Consider the following 17,376-nt stretch of genomic DNA (forward strand, 5'->3'; position numbering starts at 1 on the left):
CAAATCAAACTTTTTCATGTAATTAGTCTAACCTTTAAACTAATACAAAACATGAATCTATTGACAATTATCTTTGAAAATGGATTAGCATGAACATTACCACATTAAAAAACAAGTTTATAAGTTCAAAAACAACTTAGGGTAATGTTCCTAGTCCATTTCTAGCCAAAAACCTCGAAGATATGCTGTCTGGGGTCCAACTCATCGAGTGCATGAACAAAACTCGGCGAGTTGGATGCATTTTGCCTTGGACTCGTCGAGTCCCTTCATGGACTCGGCGAGTCTACTGGGCTGACAGCATCAAAACTCGATTTTTCAGCTCCATTTGCAAGTATAACAAGAAAACAAGCCTAGGCTCTGATACCATTGTTGGGTTATGAGCATTCTAACACTCCTAAGTGTACATGCAACCCTAAATACCTTGGATCTATGTTTTCTCTATTATACATGCAAATATGAACATCCAAGGTATTATCCTAATCTAGCATACAAAACTATCAATATAACAAGATAGAATACATACCTCTTTGATGTAGAATGTCTTCATGAAGCTTGAGTGCCTAGTGCCCCAAGTGTGACACCTCAAATGGTTCACACAACACCAAATACACTTGGAATAACTTGAGAGAATTCTACACTTCATGAAATCGGCTAGCCCTCTCTTACTCTTTCTAGTGGCCGATTTTGATCAAGAATAAGATGCTTATATAGTTATACAATTAGGGTAAACCCTAATTGTCATGACTTTCCATTTCCTTGGATCCATGGGTTCAAATACACCATGGAGCATCATATGGGTTTTGGCCCAACTAGATAATCCATGGAGCATTAGCCCACTATATAAGTATGTATGATTTGCACAATCAACCCATATATTTAATTAGTCTTCTTTTGATCACTTAATTAATCCTAGATTAATTCTTGATCAATACTAATTAAATAATCTTATTATTCTTATTATTAATATACTAGAACTTATAATATATTAATAACCATAAGTGTCTTATTTCTCTCATTATAGTCTATCCAAGTGCATGATGCCATGCAACCCAAATGGACCATGTCGGGTCGGGTCAAGTCTTACCAATTATAGTTATGGACTTAGACATTAATCCAACAATTTTATGCTAGCGGTAGGGGGTGAAATAGTCCCTGTGATCGGTTGAGATAAACCGGAGGGTAGGTCGGCACCCCAGAATGGCCTAACATGGGTAGGTCAGCACCCTAGAATGGTTTGACATGGGTAGGGCAACACTCCAGAATGGCTTGACATGGGTAGGTCGGGCGCCCCAGAATTACCCGACAATGTATATGTTGATTTGTATGTGGTATGATGGGGGAACTCACTAAGCTTTGTGCTTACATTTTCAGTTTTGGTTTCAGGTACCTCTTCGTCAAAGGGGAAGGAACTGGCGGTGTAGCAACGCATCACACACACACATGATTTCCGCTTAGAGTTTTCTGGGATTGTACTATGATATTCTATTATTTCAGATGATATGGTTTTGAGACATGATATCATGGTTTTATGTATTGACATGATCTTGGAAATTTTTGATATATTATTTTATAAATCACTTGTTTAAAAATAAAAATTTTGGCCTCAAATTTTGGGATGTTACAATATCAGTTTTGTTAATCCATTATACTTTGGAGAAAATTATGGTGTGATCAACTTTCTTCAAATACTTAATATACCTGGTTTTTGTTGCAAAGAATCGGCTATGTGAAAATATGAAAATATGCTATCATCATCCAAACCATCACGTGAAATTCATAATGGAATATTAGGCTTCTTTATCTGTTACTCCTTGATTTTCATAGTTGATATTAGGCTTATTAATACATTAGTTATTTTTATGAACTAGTACATGTTTGATGAATTTGGAGGTTATTATCATTGATTTTCGGTATTTATTTTAAATTAAATACGTGTACATATTGGAGGGTTAATCTAAAGGTTTGGATATGTTTATGTTATATGTATGAAATTTCAGGATACAAAACTCACAATAAACACGCATTTTGTTTTTTTAAAACTGAATTCATAACGATGTAATTGAGATTTTGATGTCCACTTACTATTTCATCTTATTAAGTTCATGTAGCTTTCTGATCTTGCCATTAAAGAATGGCTTATCGAGGTTATCAAAAGCTATATTTAAATACTCTAAAGCTTTGTTTATAATATTTGTTGCAATACGCCTATCAAACTCAATATATAAAGTTGGAATCTATTGATTCTTAAATATACATTCCACCTTCAAATCAGAATTTTGTATCAAGGCATGGCGAAATGATAAATGTAACCTAATGACAGATCATAAACCTTGCAAGTGATTAGGTAAAATGATGTGTATCGATGACACATATACTAGTGTAAATCAGATTATGATTGTATTGAGCAATGTAAAAGGCACCTTCGAATAAGATATTTGAAATCATCACATTCATAAATTTCAACCAATAGTTTCTACTCATACATCAAACATTCATATGAACAAGTGATTGATTGCATTAGATGATATTGAGCGAAGTGACCACCAACGGCATGTATGCACAAAAGGAAAGCTGCCTAAGCATTCTGATGCTTTTATTGCTACACCAGGTGAAACAATATGGGAAGTTAATAGCATTATGATGCCATTAAAAAAAATAGAGGCAAGAATAGCAACCTACTTGGTTTGCTTATGAAAACTAAGAAACGGATTAAAACTTCATGGCATCACCCATATTATGAAATTAGAGTCATATTATACACCGAATCAACATATAAATCATTTAAATCAATCTTATAGCTTAAAAAGGATATATAAAAGGTAAATGTAAACTTTTATCAGTTGGCCTAATAGATTAACTTCAAAATACATATGTAGAAAAAGAATAAAGTAAAAGTACTTGAAGGATGTTATGCAACCAAATCCTAAGGTGAAAGGGATGGTTGAGATGCAACTCAATAAAAAATTTCAACCTTACTCCTTGACATTTCACCAACTTCTATTATACCATGAAGAGCAAAGGTCAGGTAAAAAAATACAAAAAAAAAAAAAAAAAAAAAAAAAAAAAAAAAAAAAAAAAAAAACCACCATTTAACATGTTCAAGGCTATTGCCGGTATAAACTTATCTTTCTATAGTTGATTAAAAAAAAATTGACATTGTTTGAAAAACCCGATTACAAAAGAATGTAAATGTGTAAATCATTTGGTAATTTCACTTGTCCTTCAAGCCAAATAAAAGTCATCACATAGCATGGACATAGCAAATGTTTTTTTGAGGTAGGAGTTCTAGATATTGGTCTAAATCAGTTAGACAACCACACTATTCATCTACTATTTACTAAAACATGTTAGGAGATAAGGTCAACTTGAACCTCTTTCTTTATCTTGAGATTGCTTTCCTAGTTATTTTTAAATAATTATTTAATGACTTTTAGAATGATAAATAATTGTCATGTTATAATTATCTTAATACAAAACCAATAAAATTTGATTCACCTGATGATGATAGCAATTGCGACTGTTTGAACGACATCTTTCTCATATATACTCTTGTTGAAAAGCATTTCACATATTCTCTCGTCCTGTTCTTTAAAGTATCCCTAATTTTGAAATTAACCCTTCAATGCAAGTGATGTTTTCTTGTATCAGTACTATAAAATCAACAAATATTTCAATAGAAAGAATGAAAAATCGGGTTCAAGTCCTGTACACATCACTACCGATGGTGACACCTAATTAGAAAACTGAAAATATTGAATCAAACGAAATTGGAAAAAGTGAAAGTCATGTAACGTTTGAAAAAACTTATTCCAATTTCCCATTGTTTTTTATTTTTGAAGCTAAAAAGAGTCAACTTTGGTGATGCACACAATGGGTTGCTTCCAATTTAGATAAATTGGTTATATCAAGATTCAGATTTCACAAACGGATAAGTAAAGGGAACAGTCAGTTGTGTGTGAGTTATGTTAAAACTATTAGATATTTAAAATTTAATGAAACAATAAGCTAACAACTTTAGAATTAAATATTAGGGGGTGTTTGGATAGGGAAAAAAAAGGTGTTTATTGTTTATTGCTTATTCCCACTATAATAAATTAAGTTTAAGTGTTTGGATGAAAATTCTTAAAAATCAGCTTATTTTGATGCTTATTGTTTATTCTGCAAAATAAGCTAATAAATAATAAGCATGGTTTTCCACCAATGAAAACGAAGCTAGTAACTCGATTTTTCTGACTCAAAGTCTCTCATTCACGGTGAATATCCAAGTAGTTAAAGCTCGATTTCACTTGGAAGATGGTTATGACGTTTACGAAGAAACCAAAAAACCTTGTTTCTTTTATCGTCTCTCATCCCCTCAACAAATTCAATGCTACCTACGCTACTCATTCCCAACTCCTTCCATTCAGAAATCCTTCATCATTTTTACAATCAGGAACCGGAACCCTTACCCCCAAAACCATTTCAGCTCCATTTCATTCAACGTCACTTTCCAATGGTCAAACACTAGCTAATCATCCTCAGAAGATTACTAACCTTAATGATGCCCTCCAACTGTTTGATGAAATGACACAGAGACAACCTCTGCCGTCAGTTGTTAAATTCAACCAGTTGTTGCCAAAATTAAGATTTATTCTTGTTCTATTGATCTTTTTAAACAAATGAATGTCGTTCGTGTTCCTGTTGATGTGTATACTATTAACATTGTGATAAAGTTTTGTTGCCAAATGCACTGCACGAGTGAAGGATTTGCAGTCTTGGGCTATGGATTCAGACGTGCTATATTACCAGATGTATGCATGTTTAACACACTCTTAAATGGACTTGTTCTAGAAGATAGAATCCTCAATGAAGAAAAATTATTCAAGAAGCTGATCAAAGAAGGAGTTTGTGAGCCTAATGCAATTATGTACAACACTATGATTAAAGGGCTTTGCAGATTTGGTAATAATGATGCAAACGTTGCTTTGCTTAAACTAATGGAGGGAAGAGGTTGTAAACCTAATGTGGTCACATATAGCATCATCATTGATAGTCTTTTTAAGGACAAAATGGTAGATGATGCTTTAAACCTTTTCCAAGAAATGGTCTTCCACAAAGGCATATTACTTGTTGTTGTCACTTACACCTCTTTGATTCATGGCCTTTGTAACTTATGTCATTGGGATGATGTCTCTAATTTTCTCAAAGAGATGGAGGACCAAAGTATCTCTCTAGATGTTTGGACCTATAGTATATTAGTTTATGCACTTTGCAAGGAAGGGAAGGTGGAGGATGCAAATTGTATTATCAACTTAATGATTGAAAGAGGGATAAATCCTAATATAGTGGCTTACAGTTCGCTTATTGATGGGTATTGTTTGCGAGGTGAAATGAGCAAAGCAAAGAAGTTTTTGATTACATGGGGTCTCAGAGGGGTCTCAGAGGTCTGGTGGTGCCTAATGTCGTTACTTATAGTAGTTTATTGAATAGATATTGTAAGAAGTTGATGATAGAATAGGCCATGGATTTGTTTCATGAAGTAACTAAAAAAGGTGGTATGCAACCGAATGTGATCATTTACAACACCTTGTTACACGGATTGTTTCAAGTTGGACGTTGTGAAGCTGCATGCAAACTCTTTAACGAGATACAAGCACGCAAACTGATTCCAGATGAAAGCACTTACAGAATAGTCTTGAAGGTTCTATGCAACAACAAACAAGTGGATGAAGCACTAACTTTATTTCATCTGAAAGGGGCGAATAAGATAAAATCGGATATTGCTATATATAATATACTCATTGATGGTGCAAGTAAAAATGGGAAGTTTGATATTTCAAAGATTCTTTTTAATCAGCAAATTGTTAAAGGTTTGCAACCTGATATTTGGACATATAATGCGATGATTGGTGGCTATTTTCGGGAAGGTCTTGTGAGGGAAGCAAAAGGATTGATTCTTCAAATGGAAGGAAAAGGCTACCCGCCAGATACTGTGAGTTACAACATTCTTCTCTAAGGAATTATAAAGTATGTTCATCATGACATGGTAGATATGCTTTTGCTGGAAATGGAAGGAAGAGGCTTCTCACTTGATGCTTCAACTGTAGCAATGTTACTTGATCAAGGTTAGATCTTTAGATGCTTCATTGCTTAAGTTGATTGGTAAGCTTGTGCCAAAGGAAGGAGTGGATGCTCCTTGTTTTATTATGTAGATGTCATCTTGGTTTTCTAAAAGGTATGGTTTTGGTCATCGTTGGTCTGCAAGTTTGTTATCATTTAGTTATTTCTGATTGCCAATATCAAGTTCATCATTATTATGGCTTGTTCTTCAGGGTTTCTTTTTACTTTTTTCATCTTGCGCCACATTTATGTTCAACTTATGCAGCGTGTTTATGTTACTTTTTAATATCTACTCAATACTTATTTAGTATCAATAACTGTTTCTCAAAATTAATGAAAAGCCTACAGAACCATAAGCTCAAAACAAAATAAGCATTTGGTGTTCCAAGATAATTTTCATATTTGTATTGATCATTTAAACATACGTATTAAAATGTATTTAATTCTTTGCATAAAAAAATACAATATTCCATTGTGAGACGTCAAATTAGTTGCACTTGTCATTCTTTCTATTTGCAAAATTTGAAGTAAAACCTTTTCATTTGTATCCATCGAACAGGTTTAAGTATGAAGTTTACATACAAGATAACATAAAACCACTTTTTGGTATTCCCATAACAATATGAATCACCTGTTTTTGTAACTTCTAAATAACCATTTTGCAAGATCAAATTGTTGGTTCTTGGATCATATTGACAACAAGGAAATGGTTCAACTTACTTTCTTGTAACTTTTTAATGTTAATCTTAAGAAAAGAACCGAGTTCCATATATCCTTGACAGCTACATGGTGTTCAGCTATACTTTGATTGCACTTAAAAAAGAATTAGGGATGCATTCAAAGTAAAATGAATAATAAATGATTGCATTAAAAATTTAACTATGGTTGATTCAATGAAGAAGCTTTCAGTGTTACTGTTTTCTCAAGTTTGGATAATACAAAAATACATCAACTGAAATGCTATTTAATGTTGATGTTTATAATTCAAGGTAAAAATGTTTGAGAAGCAAAAAGAAAAAAAAAAAAAAAAAAAAAAAAAAAAAAAAAAAAAAAAAGGTTAGATATTTCAGTAAAAAAAAGGTTATCATTGTTCCTCAAAGTTTGATTTAATTTTGGGTGAAGAACGATGCACAAAATGTAGATGTTAATAACATCTAGGGAGTAAATAATTATTGTGAATTAATTCACGTATTGCAGTAAAAAAAGATTAATGTTGTTGTTCTTCAAACTTTAACTAATAAGTTATCCAGGGATTTTAGAAGAAAAAAAAAAGCAACTTAAAATCGGTGCTTTTAAAATGACAAAATTTTAAAAAAAATAATAAATAGACCACAAGTGTGAAGGTCAACAAAATCCAATGACCATTTACGTATAAAATAAAAACTAGACGGATAAACGATAAATAGAGTTAGCTGGGTATTGTTCATCAACTCCTCTCACATAAGTTACTATTTATAAACTAAAACCTTATAATATAACTTCAACTATGATGAGATAACTTTCCCTATATTAAGATATCTTTATACTAATAAAAGAGTAGTTCTTTTGCTATGTGTCATTATATTAGACCTCTTAATTAATGTGTTGTCACTTGTCAATCTATTAGTTATCCATTTTAAATTTATTAAACCTTCTGATTAATGTGATGCTATTGTCAATGTATTTATTCTCTATTTTAAATTTTAAATTTTATATTATTGTTTTCATTAATTCACAAATAAAAAATATATCTAATATATATATATATATATATATATATATATATATATATATATATTAAAAATTAATTTTACATATTATTTGAATCAACGATTATAGTTTCACATAAATAATAAAAAAATCTCTTAAATTAATAATTTATTTAAAATAACTTATTGAAATTTTGAGTTTTTATTATAAAAGTTTGATTAATTTTATAACCGTGGTTCCCACGGGTTATAAACTAGTTAATTAATATATGTATCCAATTGATGATGAAGTGATAATTGTTGCTTTATAAATGGTTGATATGAAAATATAGTTGAGATCAGGTGCATTGGGACATTGTAGTATTACGAGATAATTTCCATATCTTCGGATATTAACCAAATCCAACTGATTATGAACTCATACTGGTTATTTTAAAAATGTTTTGTATAAAGGGAGCTGATTCTTCCACTGATTTTTTTTATTCATCCACATAATTTGTTACCTAATGGACGGTTATACCCTTTATTTAAATAGATAGTGTATTTTAGATTTTAATTGTTACACGTCTTCTTTTATGCGCGCAACCAATTAACACTCCTTCTTCCTCATGACGTTCCTTCCTACTTTGGCACTTCAATCTTCAGCCGACGTATACGTTTTGCAATCTTCGTCCCTGTAAATGTGTTGAAGGACCAAAATGCAGTGATCGGAGAGTCCACGTTTCTTAACACGACTAGTTAGTAACATATTCCCATCACCGGTCACTCCACTCGACTATAAGGTTTACATTTACCGGGAAGACAGCCGTCCAAAACTGCATCATCGGAGCTCCGAAATGCTGTCACGTAAACTTCACAAATAACTTCTCGTCCGACTTGGTAATTTCACACACTTTTGGTTCGAGAAAGTCGGGTTACTTCAAGACCAGTGTACTGGTAATGGATCTGAGAACATGGAGAAAAGGAAAAGTCCGCTGGAAAATTGAAAACTGTATGGAAATCACGAGGAAACGGAGGATATACGAATTGGGTTCATAGGAGCAACATGGGTTCGAAGGGGAAAAAGTGACGAACAGTTGCCGGCTGTATTCCGTTCCGATGAGTTTATCACATTGCAACTTTGAAGGAGGAAGATTGAGCTATTTGTGGTTGTGCGTCGTGTTTGGAAAGAGAATCAAATCAACTCCCAAAAAAACCTTGGAATATTTAATACATTGTATAATTAAGTTAGGGGCATAATGGTCAATTACTAGCAAAAGTATGTGGATCGATAAAAAAAAAAAGCTGTGGATTTATCAGCTCCCTTGTATAAAAAGTCGGTGGTTATATACAAATTAAACAGGACATTCTGAAAATATAATATCTTTACAATATAACGCCTACATATTATATTGTTAGATCGTTATAGACAAAAACACCCCTGCAGGTTTTGTACAAAATTAAGATTCCTAAAAAATACACGCAACCGGTTTAGTCCCTCATGCAGGTTTAAGCAAATGAGGATGGTCGAGTTAATTTTTAAAAATAGGAGTAAACGTCACGAGAGGGACGATTCTTGTAATATTTTTTTTAACCCAGCTTACACTGATAAAACAAACGAGTTCAATAATACGAGTTCTTCCGTTCATCGTTGTAGGCCAGTCCCTTTTAATGGTGAATCCAAGTAGTCGAAGCTCGCATTTGAAGATTGTTTTGGTGCTTCCAGCGAAACCAAAACACGTTGTTTCTTCTGTCGTCTCTCATACCCTCAACAAGTTCAAAGATACATCCATTGCTCATTCCACCCTCATTTCGTCATTTTCACAATTTGGCACCGGAATTTTTACCCCCAAAACGATTTCAGCTCGGTTTCTTTCAACATCTTCTTGTAATCGTCAAACACCGGTTAATCATTCTCGGTCTATAAGTGAGAAGATTACTAACCTTGATGATGCCCTCCAACTGTTCGATGAAATGACTAAGAGGAAACCTCTTCCCGCAGTTTTCAAATTTACCGAATTATTGCAAGCTGTTACCAAAATGAAACAGTATTCTTGTTCGGTTGAGCTTTTTAAACGAATGAATGCCCTTGGTGTTCCTGTAAATGCCTACACTATTAGCATTGTGATCAAGTGCTGCTGCCAAATGCACTGCACAAATGAAGGATTTGCAGTCTTAGGCTATGGCTTCAAACACAATATATTACCAAATGTCTGCACCTTTAGCACCCTCTTAAATGGACTTGTCCTAGAAGATAGATTCTCAAAGCCGAAAGGTTATTCAAGAAGCTGATCAAAGAAGCACTTTGTGAACCTAATGCAATTATGTACAGCATTATGATTAAAGGACTTTGCAAATCTGGTAACAATGATACAGCCATTGCTTTGCTTAAACTAATGGATGAAAAGGGTTGTAAACCTAATGTGGTCACATATAACACCATCATTGATAGCCTTTGCAAGGACAAAATGGTAGATGATGCTTTAAACCTCTTCAAAGAAATGGTCTTCCACAAAGGCATATTACCTGATGTTGTCACTTACACCTCTTTGATTCATGGCCTTTGTAACTTGTGTCGTTGGGACGAAGTCGATAAAATACTTAAAGAAATGGAAGAGCAAAGGATCTCCCCAAATGTTCATACATTTAGTATATTAGTGGATTCCCTTTGCAAAGAAGGTAAGGTTAAAGATGCAAAAGGTGTCTTCAACTTAATGATCCAAGAAGGCAACGTTCCCAATGTAGTGATATACAATTCACTTATTGATGGGTATTGTTTGCGAGGTGAAATGAGCAAAGCAAGGGAAGTTTTAAATTTGATGGGGTCTCGAGGTCTGTTGCCTAACGTTGTTACTTATAGTAGTTTAATGAATGGGTATTGCAAGAAACTGAAGATAGAAGAAGCCATGGATTTGTTTCATGAAATAACTAAAAAAGGTGGTATGCAACCGAATGTGATCACTTACGGTATCATGATACAGGGATTGTTTCAAGCTGGACGTTGTGAAGATGCATGCGAACTCTTTAATGAGATGCGAGCACACAAACTGATTCCAGATGAAACCACTTACATAATAGTCTTGAAGGGTCTATGAAACAACAAACAAGTGGATGAAGCACTAACTTTATTTCATCTGAATGGGGCGAATAAGATAAAATCGGATATTGCTATGTATAATATACTTATTGATGGTGCAAGTAAAAGTGGGAAGTTTGATATTGCAAGGAACCTTTTCAATGACCTAACTGTTAAAGGTTTGCAACCGAATGTTTGGACATATAATACAATGATCAGTGGTTTTTGTCGGGAAGGATTAGTGAGTGAAGCAAAAGAGTTTTTTCTTAAGATGGAGGAAAGGGGCTGCCAGCCGGATAGTGTGACTTACAATGTTCTTCTCCAAGGAATTTTAAAGTATGTTCATCATGATATGGTAGAGATGCTTTTCCTGGAAATGGAAGGAAAAGGCTTCTCACTTGATGCTTCAACTGTATCAATGTTACTTGATCATATAAAAGCTAGATCTTTAGATGCTTCTTTGCTTAAGCTGATTGGTAAGCTTGTGCCAAAGGAAGAAGTGGATGCTTCTTGTTTTACTGTGTAGATGGCTTCTTGGTTTTCTAAGAGGGTATGGTTTAGGCCATCTTTGGTCTGCAAGTTTGTTATCATTTAGTTATTTCTGTTTGCCAATATTAAGTTCATCATTATTATGGCTAGTTCTTCATTGTTATCTATTTACTTTTCTCATCTTATGTCCCATTTATGTTCAACTTCACATTAAAATATGCAGCCTGTTTATGTTACTTTTTAATATCTACTCAATACTTATTTAGAATCAATAACTGTTTCTCGAAATGAAAAGCCTAAATAACGATAAGCTCAAAAGTCAAAACAATTTAAGCATTTGGTGTTCAAGATAAGTTTCATGTCATTTAAACATACGAATAATATGTATTTAATTCTTTGCATAAAAAAATACAATATTCCATTGTGAGACGTCAAATTAGTTGCAATTATCGTTCTTTCTATTTGCTAAAACCTTTTCATTCGTATCCACCGAACAGGTTTAAGTATGAAGTTTACATACAAGATAACATAAAACCACTTTTTGGTATTCCCATAACAATATGAATCCTCTGTTTTTGTAACTTCTAAATAACCACTTTGCAAGATTAAACTGTTGGTTCTGGGATCATATTGACAACAAGGAAATGGTTCAACTTACTTGCAGTGGTAACTTTTGAATGTTAAGTCCCATATATCCTTGACAGCTACATGTTGTTCAGCTATACTTTGATTGCACTTAAAAAAGAATTAGGGATGCATTCGACAGTAAAATGAATAATAAATGGTTGCATTAAAAATTTAACTATGGTTGATTCAATGAAGAAGCTTTCAGTGTTACTGTTTTCTCAAGTTTGGATAATACAAAAATACATTAACTAAAATGCTATTTAATGTTGATGTTTTAATTCAAGGTAAAAATGTTTGAGAAGCAAAAAGTTAGATATTTCAGTAAAAAAAAAAGTTATCATTGTTCCTCAAAGTTTGATTTAATTTTGGGTGAAAAACGATGCACAAAATGTAGATGTTGATAACATCTAGGGAGTAAATAATTATTGTGAATTAATTCACGTATTGCAGTAAAAAAAGATAAATGTTGTTGTTCTTCAAACTTTAACTAATAAGTTGTCTGGGGATTCGTCCATAACGTTTAGAAGATAAAAAACCACCTTAAAATCGATTCTTTTAAAATGACAAAGTTTTTTATAAAAAATAAAAAATAGACCAAAAGTGTGAAGGTCAACAAAATCCAATGACCATTTACGTATAATATGACTTTAACAATGTTTCGTATAAAAGGTCACTGATTATGACTTTAACTATGATGAGATAACTTTCCCTATATTAAGATATTAATTAATATATGTATCCAATTGATGATGGTTGCTTTATAAATGTTTGATATGATTGAGATCAGGTGCATATTGAACGGGACATTGGAGTATTACGAAATAGTTTCCATATCTTCGGATATTAACCAAATCCAACTGATGATGAACATGAACTCAAAATCATTATTTTAAAAATGTTTCGTATAAAAAGTCAGTGATTATGTACAAATTATATTAAACAGGACATTCTGGAAATATAATATCTTTAAAAAATAACGCCTACATATTATACAGGTAGACCGTTATGGACAAAAAGTCAAAAACACCCCTGCAGGTTTTTTTTTTACAAAATTAAGATTCCTAAAAGATACACGCAACCAGTTTTTTTTTTTACCCAGTTTAGCCTGATAAAACAAAACCAGTCTAAAACAAAACGAGGTCAATAACACGAGCTCTTCCGTTCTTCGTTGTAGGCCAGTCCCTTTTAATGGTGAATCCAAGTAGTCGAAGCTCGTATTTGAAGATTGTTTTGGGGCTTCCAGCGAAACCAAAACACGTTGTTTCTTCTGTCGTCTCTCATCCCCTCAACAAGTTCAAAGATACATCTTTGGCAACGGAATATTTACCCCCCAAAACGATTTCAGCTCGGTTTCTTTCAACATCTTCTCGTAATCGTCAAACACCAGTTAATCATTCTCGGTCTATAGGTGAGAAGATTACTAACCTTGATGATGCCCTCCAACTGTTCGATGAAATGACTAAGAGGAAACCTCTTCCCGCAGTTTTCAAATTTACCGAATTATTGCAAGCTGTTACCAAAATGAAACAGTATTCTTGTTCGGTTGAGCTTTTTAAACGAATGAATGCCCTTGGTGTTCCTGTAAATGCCTACACTATTAGCATTGTGATCAAGTGCTGCTGCCAAATGCACTGCACAAATGAAGGATTTGCAGTCTTAGGCTATGGCTTCAAACACAATATATTACCAAATGTCTGCACCTTTAGCACCCTCTTAAATGGACTTGTCCTAGAAGATAGAGTTATCAAAGCCGAAAGGTTATTCAAGAAGCTGATCAAAGAAGCACTTTGTGAACCTAATGCAATTATGTACAGCATTATGATTAAAGGACTTTGCAAATCTGGTAACAATGATACAGCCATTGCTTTGCTTAAACTAATGGATGAAAAGGGTTGTAAACCTAATGTGGTCACATATAACACCATCATTGATAGCCTTTGCAAGGACAAAATGGTAGATGATGCTTTAAACCTCTTCAAAGAAATGGTCTTCCACAAAGGCATATTACCTGATGTTGTCACTTACACCTCTTTGATTCATGGCCTTTGTAACTTATCTCGTTGGGATGAGATCTCTAAATTGCTCAAAGAAATGGAGGACGAAAGGATCTCCCTAGATGTTAAGCTCTATAATACATTAGTTGATGCACTTTGCAAGGAAGGTAAGGTGGAGGATGCAAATTGTATTATCAGCTTAATGATAGAGAGATGGGAGTATCCTAATGTTGTGACTTACAATTCAATCATAGATGGGTACTGTTTGCAAGGTGAAATGAGCAAAGCAAATGAAGCTTTTGATTTGATGGGGTCTCGAGGTCTGGTTCCTAATATTGTCACATATAATAATTTATTGAATGGGTATTGTAAGAAATTGAAGATAGAAGAGGCCATGCATTTGTTTCATGAAATAACTAAAAAAGGTATGAAACCAAATGTGATCACTTACAGTATCATGATACAGGGATTGTTTCGAGCTAGACGTTGTAAAGTTGCACATGATCTGTTTCATGAGATGCGAAAAAACAAACTGATGCCAAATGAAAGCACTTACACAATTGTCTTGAAGGGTCTATGCAACAACAAACAAGTGGATGAAGCATTATCGTTGTTTCATTTGATGGGTGACAATAAGCTAAATTCGGATATTTTTGTATACAATATACTCATTGATGGTGCAAGTAAAAGTGGGAAGTTTGATATTGCAAGGAACCTTTTTAATGAACTAACTTTTAAAGGTTTGCAACCTAATGTTTGGTCATACACTGTGATGATCAGTAGTTTTTTTCGGGAGGGTCTTGTGGGAGAAGCAAAAGAGTTGTTATTTAAAATGGAAGATAGTGGTTGCTCACCAGACAATGTGACTTACAACGTTCTTCTCCAAGGAGTTCTAAAGAACAAACAATATGATACTGTAGAGATGCTTTTAAAGGAAATGGAAGCAAGAGGTTTCTCAATTGATGCTTCAACTATAGAAATGTTACTTCATTATATAAAAACTAGTTGTTTAGATTTTTCTTTGCTTAAGTTGATTGGTAAGCTTGTGCCAAAGGAAGGATTGGATGATCCTTGTTTTACAGTGTAGATGTCATCTTGCTTTTCAAAAAGGTATGGTTTAGGCCATCTTTGGTCTGCAAGTTTGTTATCGTTTAGTTATGTTTAGTTATTTTTGTTTACTAATATCGACCTCACCTTTATTTTGGCTTGTTCTTAAGTGTTGTCTATTTACTTTTTTCATCCTATGTACTTCACATTAAAATATGCAGACTGTTTATGTAACTTTTTAATATCTACTCAATACTTACTTAGTGTTATCTACCGTCTCTTGAAATGAAAAGTCTATAGATTTGAACTTTTGATTATAATTCAATCCTTTAACTACTAGAACCATAAGGTCAGGACACAATAGGCATTTGGTGTTCAAGATAATTAAAACTATTGGTGTTGGTCATTTACACTTAGTTTCAAACGTATTTAATTCTTTGCATAAAAATTTGGTCCAAGTGATAGAAAGTTTTTTACAATCCGAAGGTATTGAGAACCAAAAAAAAAAAAAAAAAACAAATTAGTCATGGCAACACATATATTGGATATTGAATTCAAATGTATCAAGATTCATCTTTACTAGGAGAATGGGTAGGAAATGTTGTCTTTATATTATGTCATTAACTTCAACAATGGGTTTATGTTGGAACATGGTTACGAAATGGTCTTATTTGGTCATTTTCTAGCTTCTTGTTTCCACTATAAACAATATGATTTTTATGTTTTAGTTGTTTTAACTTATAAACAATATGATTTTTATGTTTTAGTTGTTTGATTAACCATTATAGGCTTAATTAAAAATGGTTTTGTTTTGGTCATCTTCAATGTTACTATATACTTTTCAATTAACCATTTATGATAATCAAACATGATTAAACAATGATCCATCCCATTTTCATTTTAAATTACCATATGTCATTACAATCATAAGAATTAAATAAATGGTTAATTGCATAAAACATACTAAGTTTATACAAAATTCGATTTTAACATTGTGTTATTTTTCTTTATAATTAAAACACCAAGTTTTTTAAAAAATAGTAAGTTTGGCACTATATTTTCTCATTGGTTTCAATGTTGACAATTTGAATGGTCAACCTAGTTGTCAACTGACGTGTCGGTCTTTGATGACGTGATGTTGGCATAAGATGATGATGTGATATTTTTTTTGGTGACACTACTTTTTTGGTATCAAAATTGAGAAATTAAATAAAATGTAGTGACTTAAGTGAAAGAAAAACACAGTGTCAAAATCAAGCTTTTCTGAAAACTTTGTTTTTTGTGCAATTTTCCCTTATTAAACATAATACACACTTCCGGACTTCCTTACCATCCATATCCACCCCTTTTGTTCACCACCTACCTGTTTCGACACCACCACTTCCATCCTCGCCTAGTTCATTATTAAACCAATAAACAAGAACAATGAAGGCATTCCTCACATCTGATGATTAAATTTCAGAAATCAAAGACTACCCCCTTTCACTATGGAAAAATGACATACAGTCACACTTTTTCATATGAAAAATATTATGTAGCCAAAAGGTAATAGATATGGTGACATGAATTGTTCGTGTGTCCATGTCATGCTTTCTTTTATTATTGATTAAATGAAAATAGTGTAACTATAAGTATTTTATGGTCACTTTTACGTTATGTTGTGTGTCTAAAAAATAGTCTTATTAAAAGAAGAAAATATGACATTGAGTATGTAATGGTCATTGTTTTATTTATTATGTATGTATAATAGCAAAAAGAATTATATTAATTATTAACTACATAACAAGTGACTAAAACTATTTTATTTCCATATTTAGAACAAAACATATGAATATAAAGTTTTATGGTCTCGATATAATGTTTTATGTATGTATAAAAGTAAATAATAGACATGATAAAATAAAAAAGATATAATTGTTATTGTTTTATGGATTGTGTTGGTATATGTAAACTTTACTGTATAGGTGAAGGGTAATCTTGTAAAACCATATACATTTGTTTTGTGCACTCAAAATATATAATACGTGCAACAAGGCACTTCAAAATCTCACCTTGCACCTTTATGCGGTCAATTGATCATGTAATCAAAATATATAACAGTTAATCAAACTATATAAGTATATCATGTTTGTATATCATTTTTCTTATTAATGCAACACAATTTAGAAACACTATCTAATTATAGCATTGAGCTTAAAAGGTTTTCACCATCTATACAATATATAAATGTCAATATAAACTATTTTTTGGAATTATATATAAGAAAACCTTTGGTTTTCTTTAAATATGATACATCAACACCAAAGATGAATCCATAAAATGAATCAACATTCTTGCCATGATTTGTGCTTTATATCAATTACATGTGTGTGTTTTG

The 17,376-nt window shown here is 32.6% G+C and overlaps 1 protein-coding gene and 2 pseudogenes across 1 annotated transcript; all 3 read left to right on the forward strand.

Moving 5' to 3' along the window:
- Window positions 1–4,299: 4,299 nt before the first annotated feature.
- LOC145036179 (uncharacterized) lies at window positions 4,300–6,191 on the forward strand (annotated as a pseudogene).
- A 3,069-nt stretch (window positions 6,192–9,260) lies between these two features.
- LOC145037497 (uncharacterized) lies at window positions 9,261–11,516 on the forward strand (annotated as a pseudogene).
- Window positions 11,517–13,046: 1,530 nt separating this feature from the next.
- LOC145037499 (uncharacterized) lies at window positions 13,047–15,214 on the forward strand. Its single transcript, XM_078986177.1, has one exon. It carries the CDS (start codon window positions 13,147–13,149, stop codon window positions 15,037–15,039), a length of 1,893 nt encoding a protein of 630 aa, XP_078842303.1. The 5' UTR covers window positions 13,047–13,146; the 3' UTR covers window positions 15,040–15,214.
- The last annotated feature ends 2,162 nt before the right edge of the window (window positions 15,215–17,376 follow it).

The sequence above is a fragment of the Lactuca saligna genome, chromosome 3 (assembly GCF_052625555.1).
Source record: "Lactuca saligna cultivar CGN05327 chromosome 3, ASM5262555v1, whole genome shotgun sequence".
NCBI lineage: Eukaryota > Viridiplantae > Streptophyta > Magnoliopsida > Asterales > Asteraceae > Lactuca > Lactuca saligna.

What these genes read in the sequence shown, in the direction of transcription:
- LOC145037499 (XM_078986177.1), top strand. Translation starts at nt 13,147, where the DNA reads ATGGTGAATCCAAGTAGTCGAAGCTCGTATTTGAAGATTGTTTTGGGG.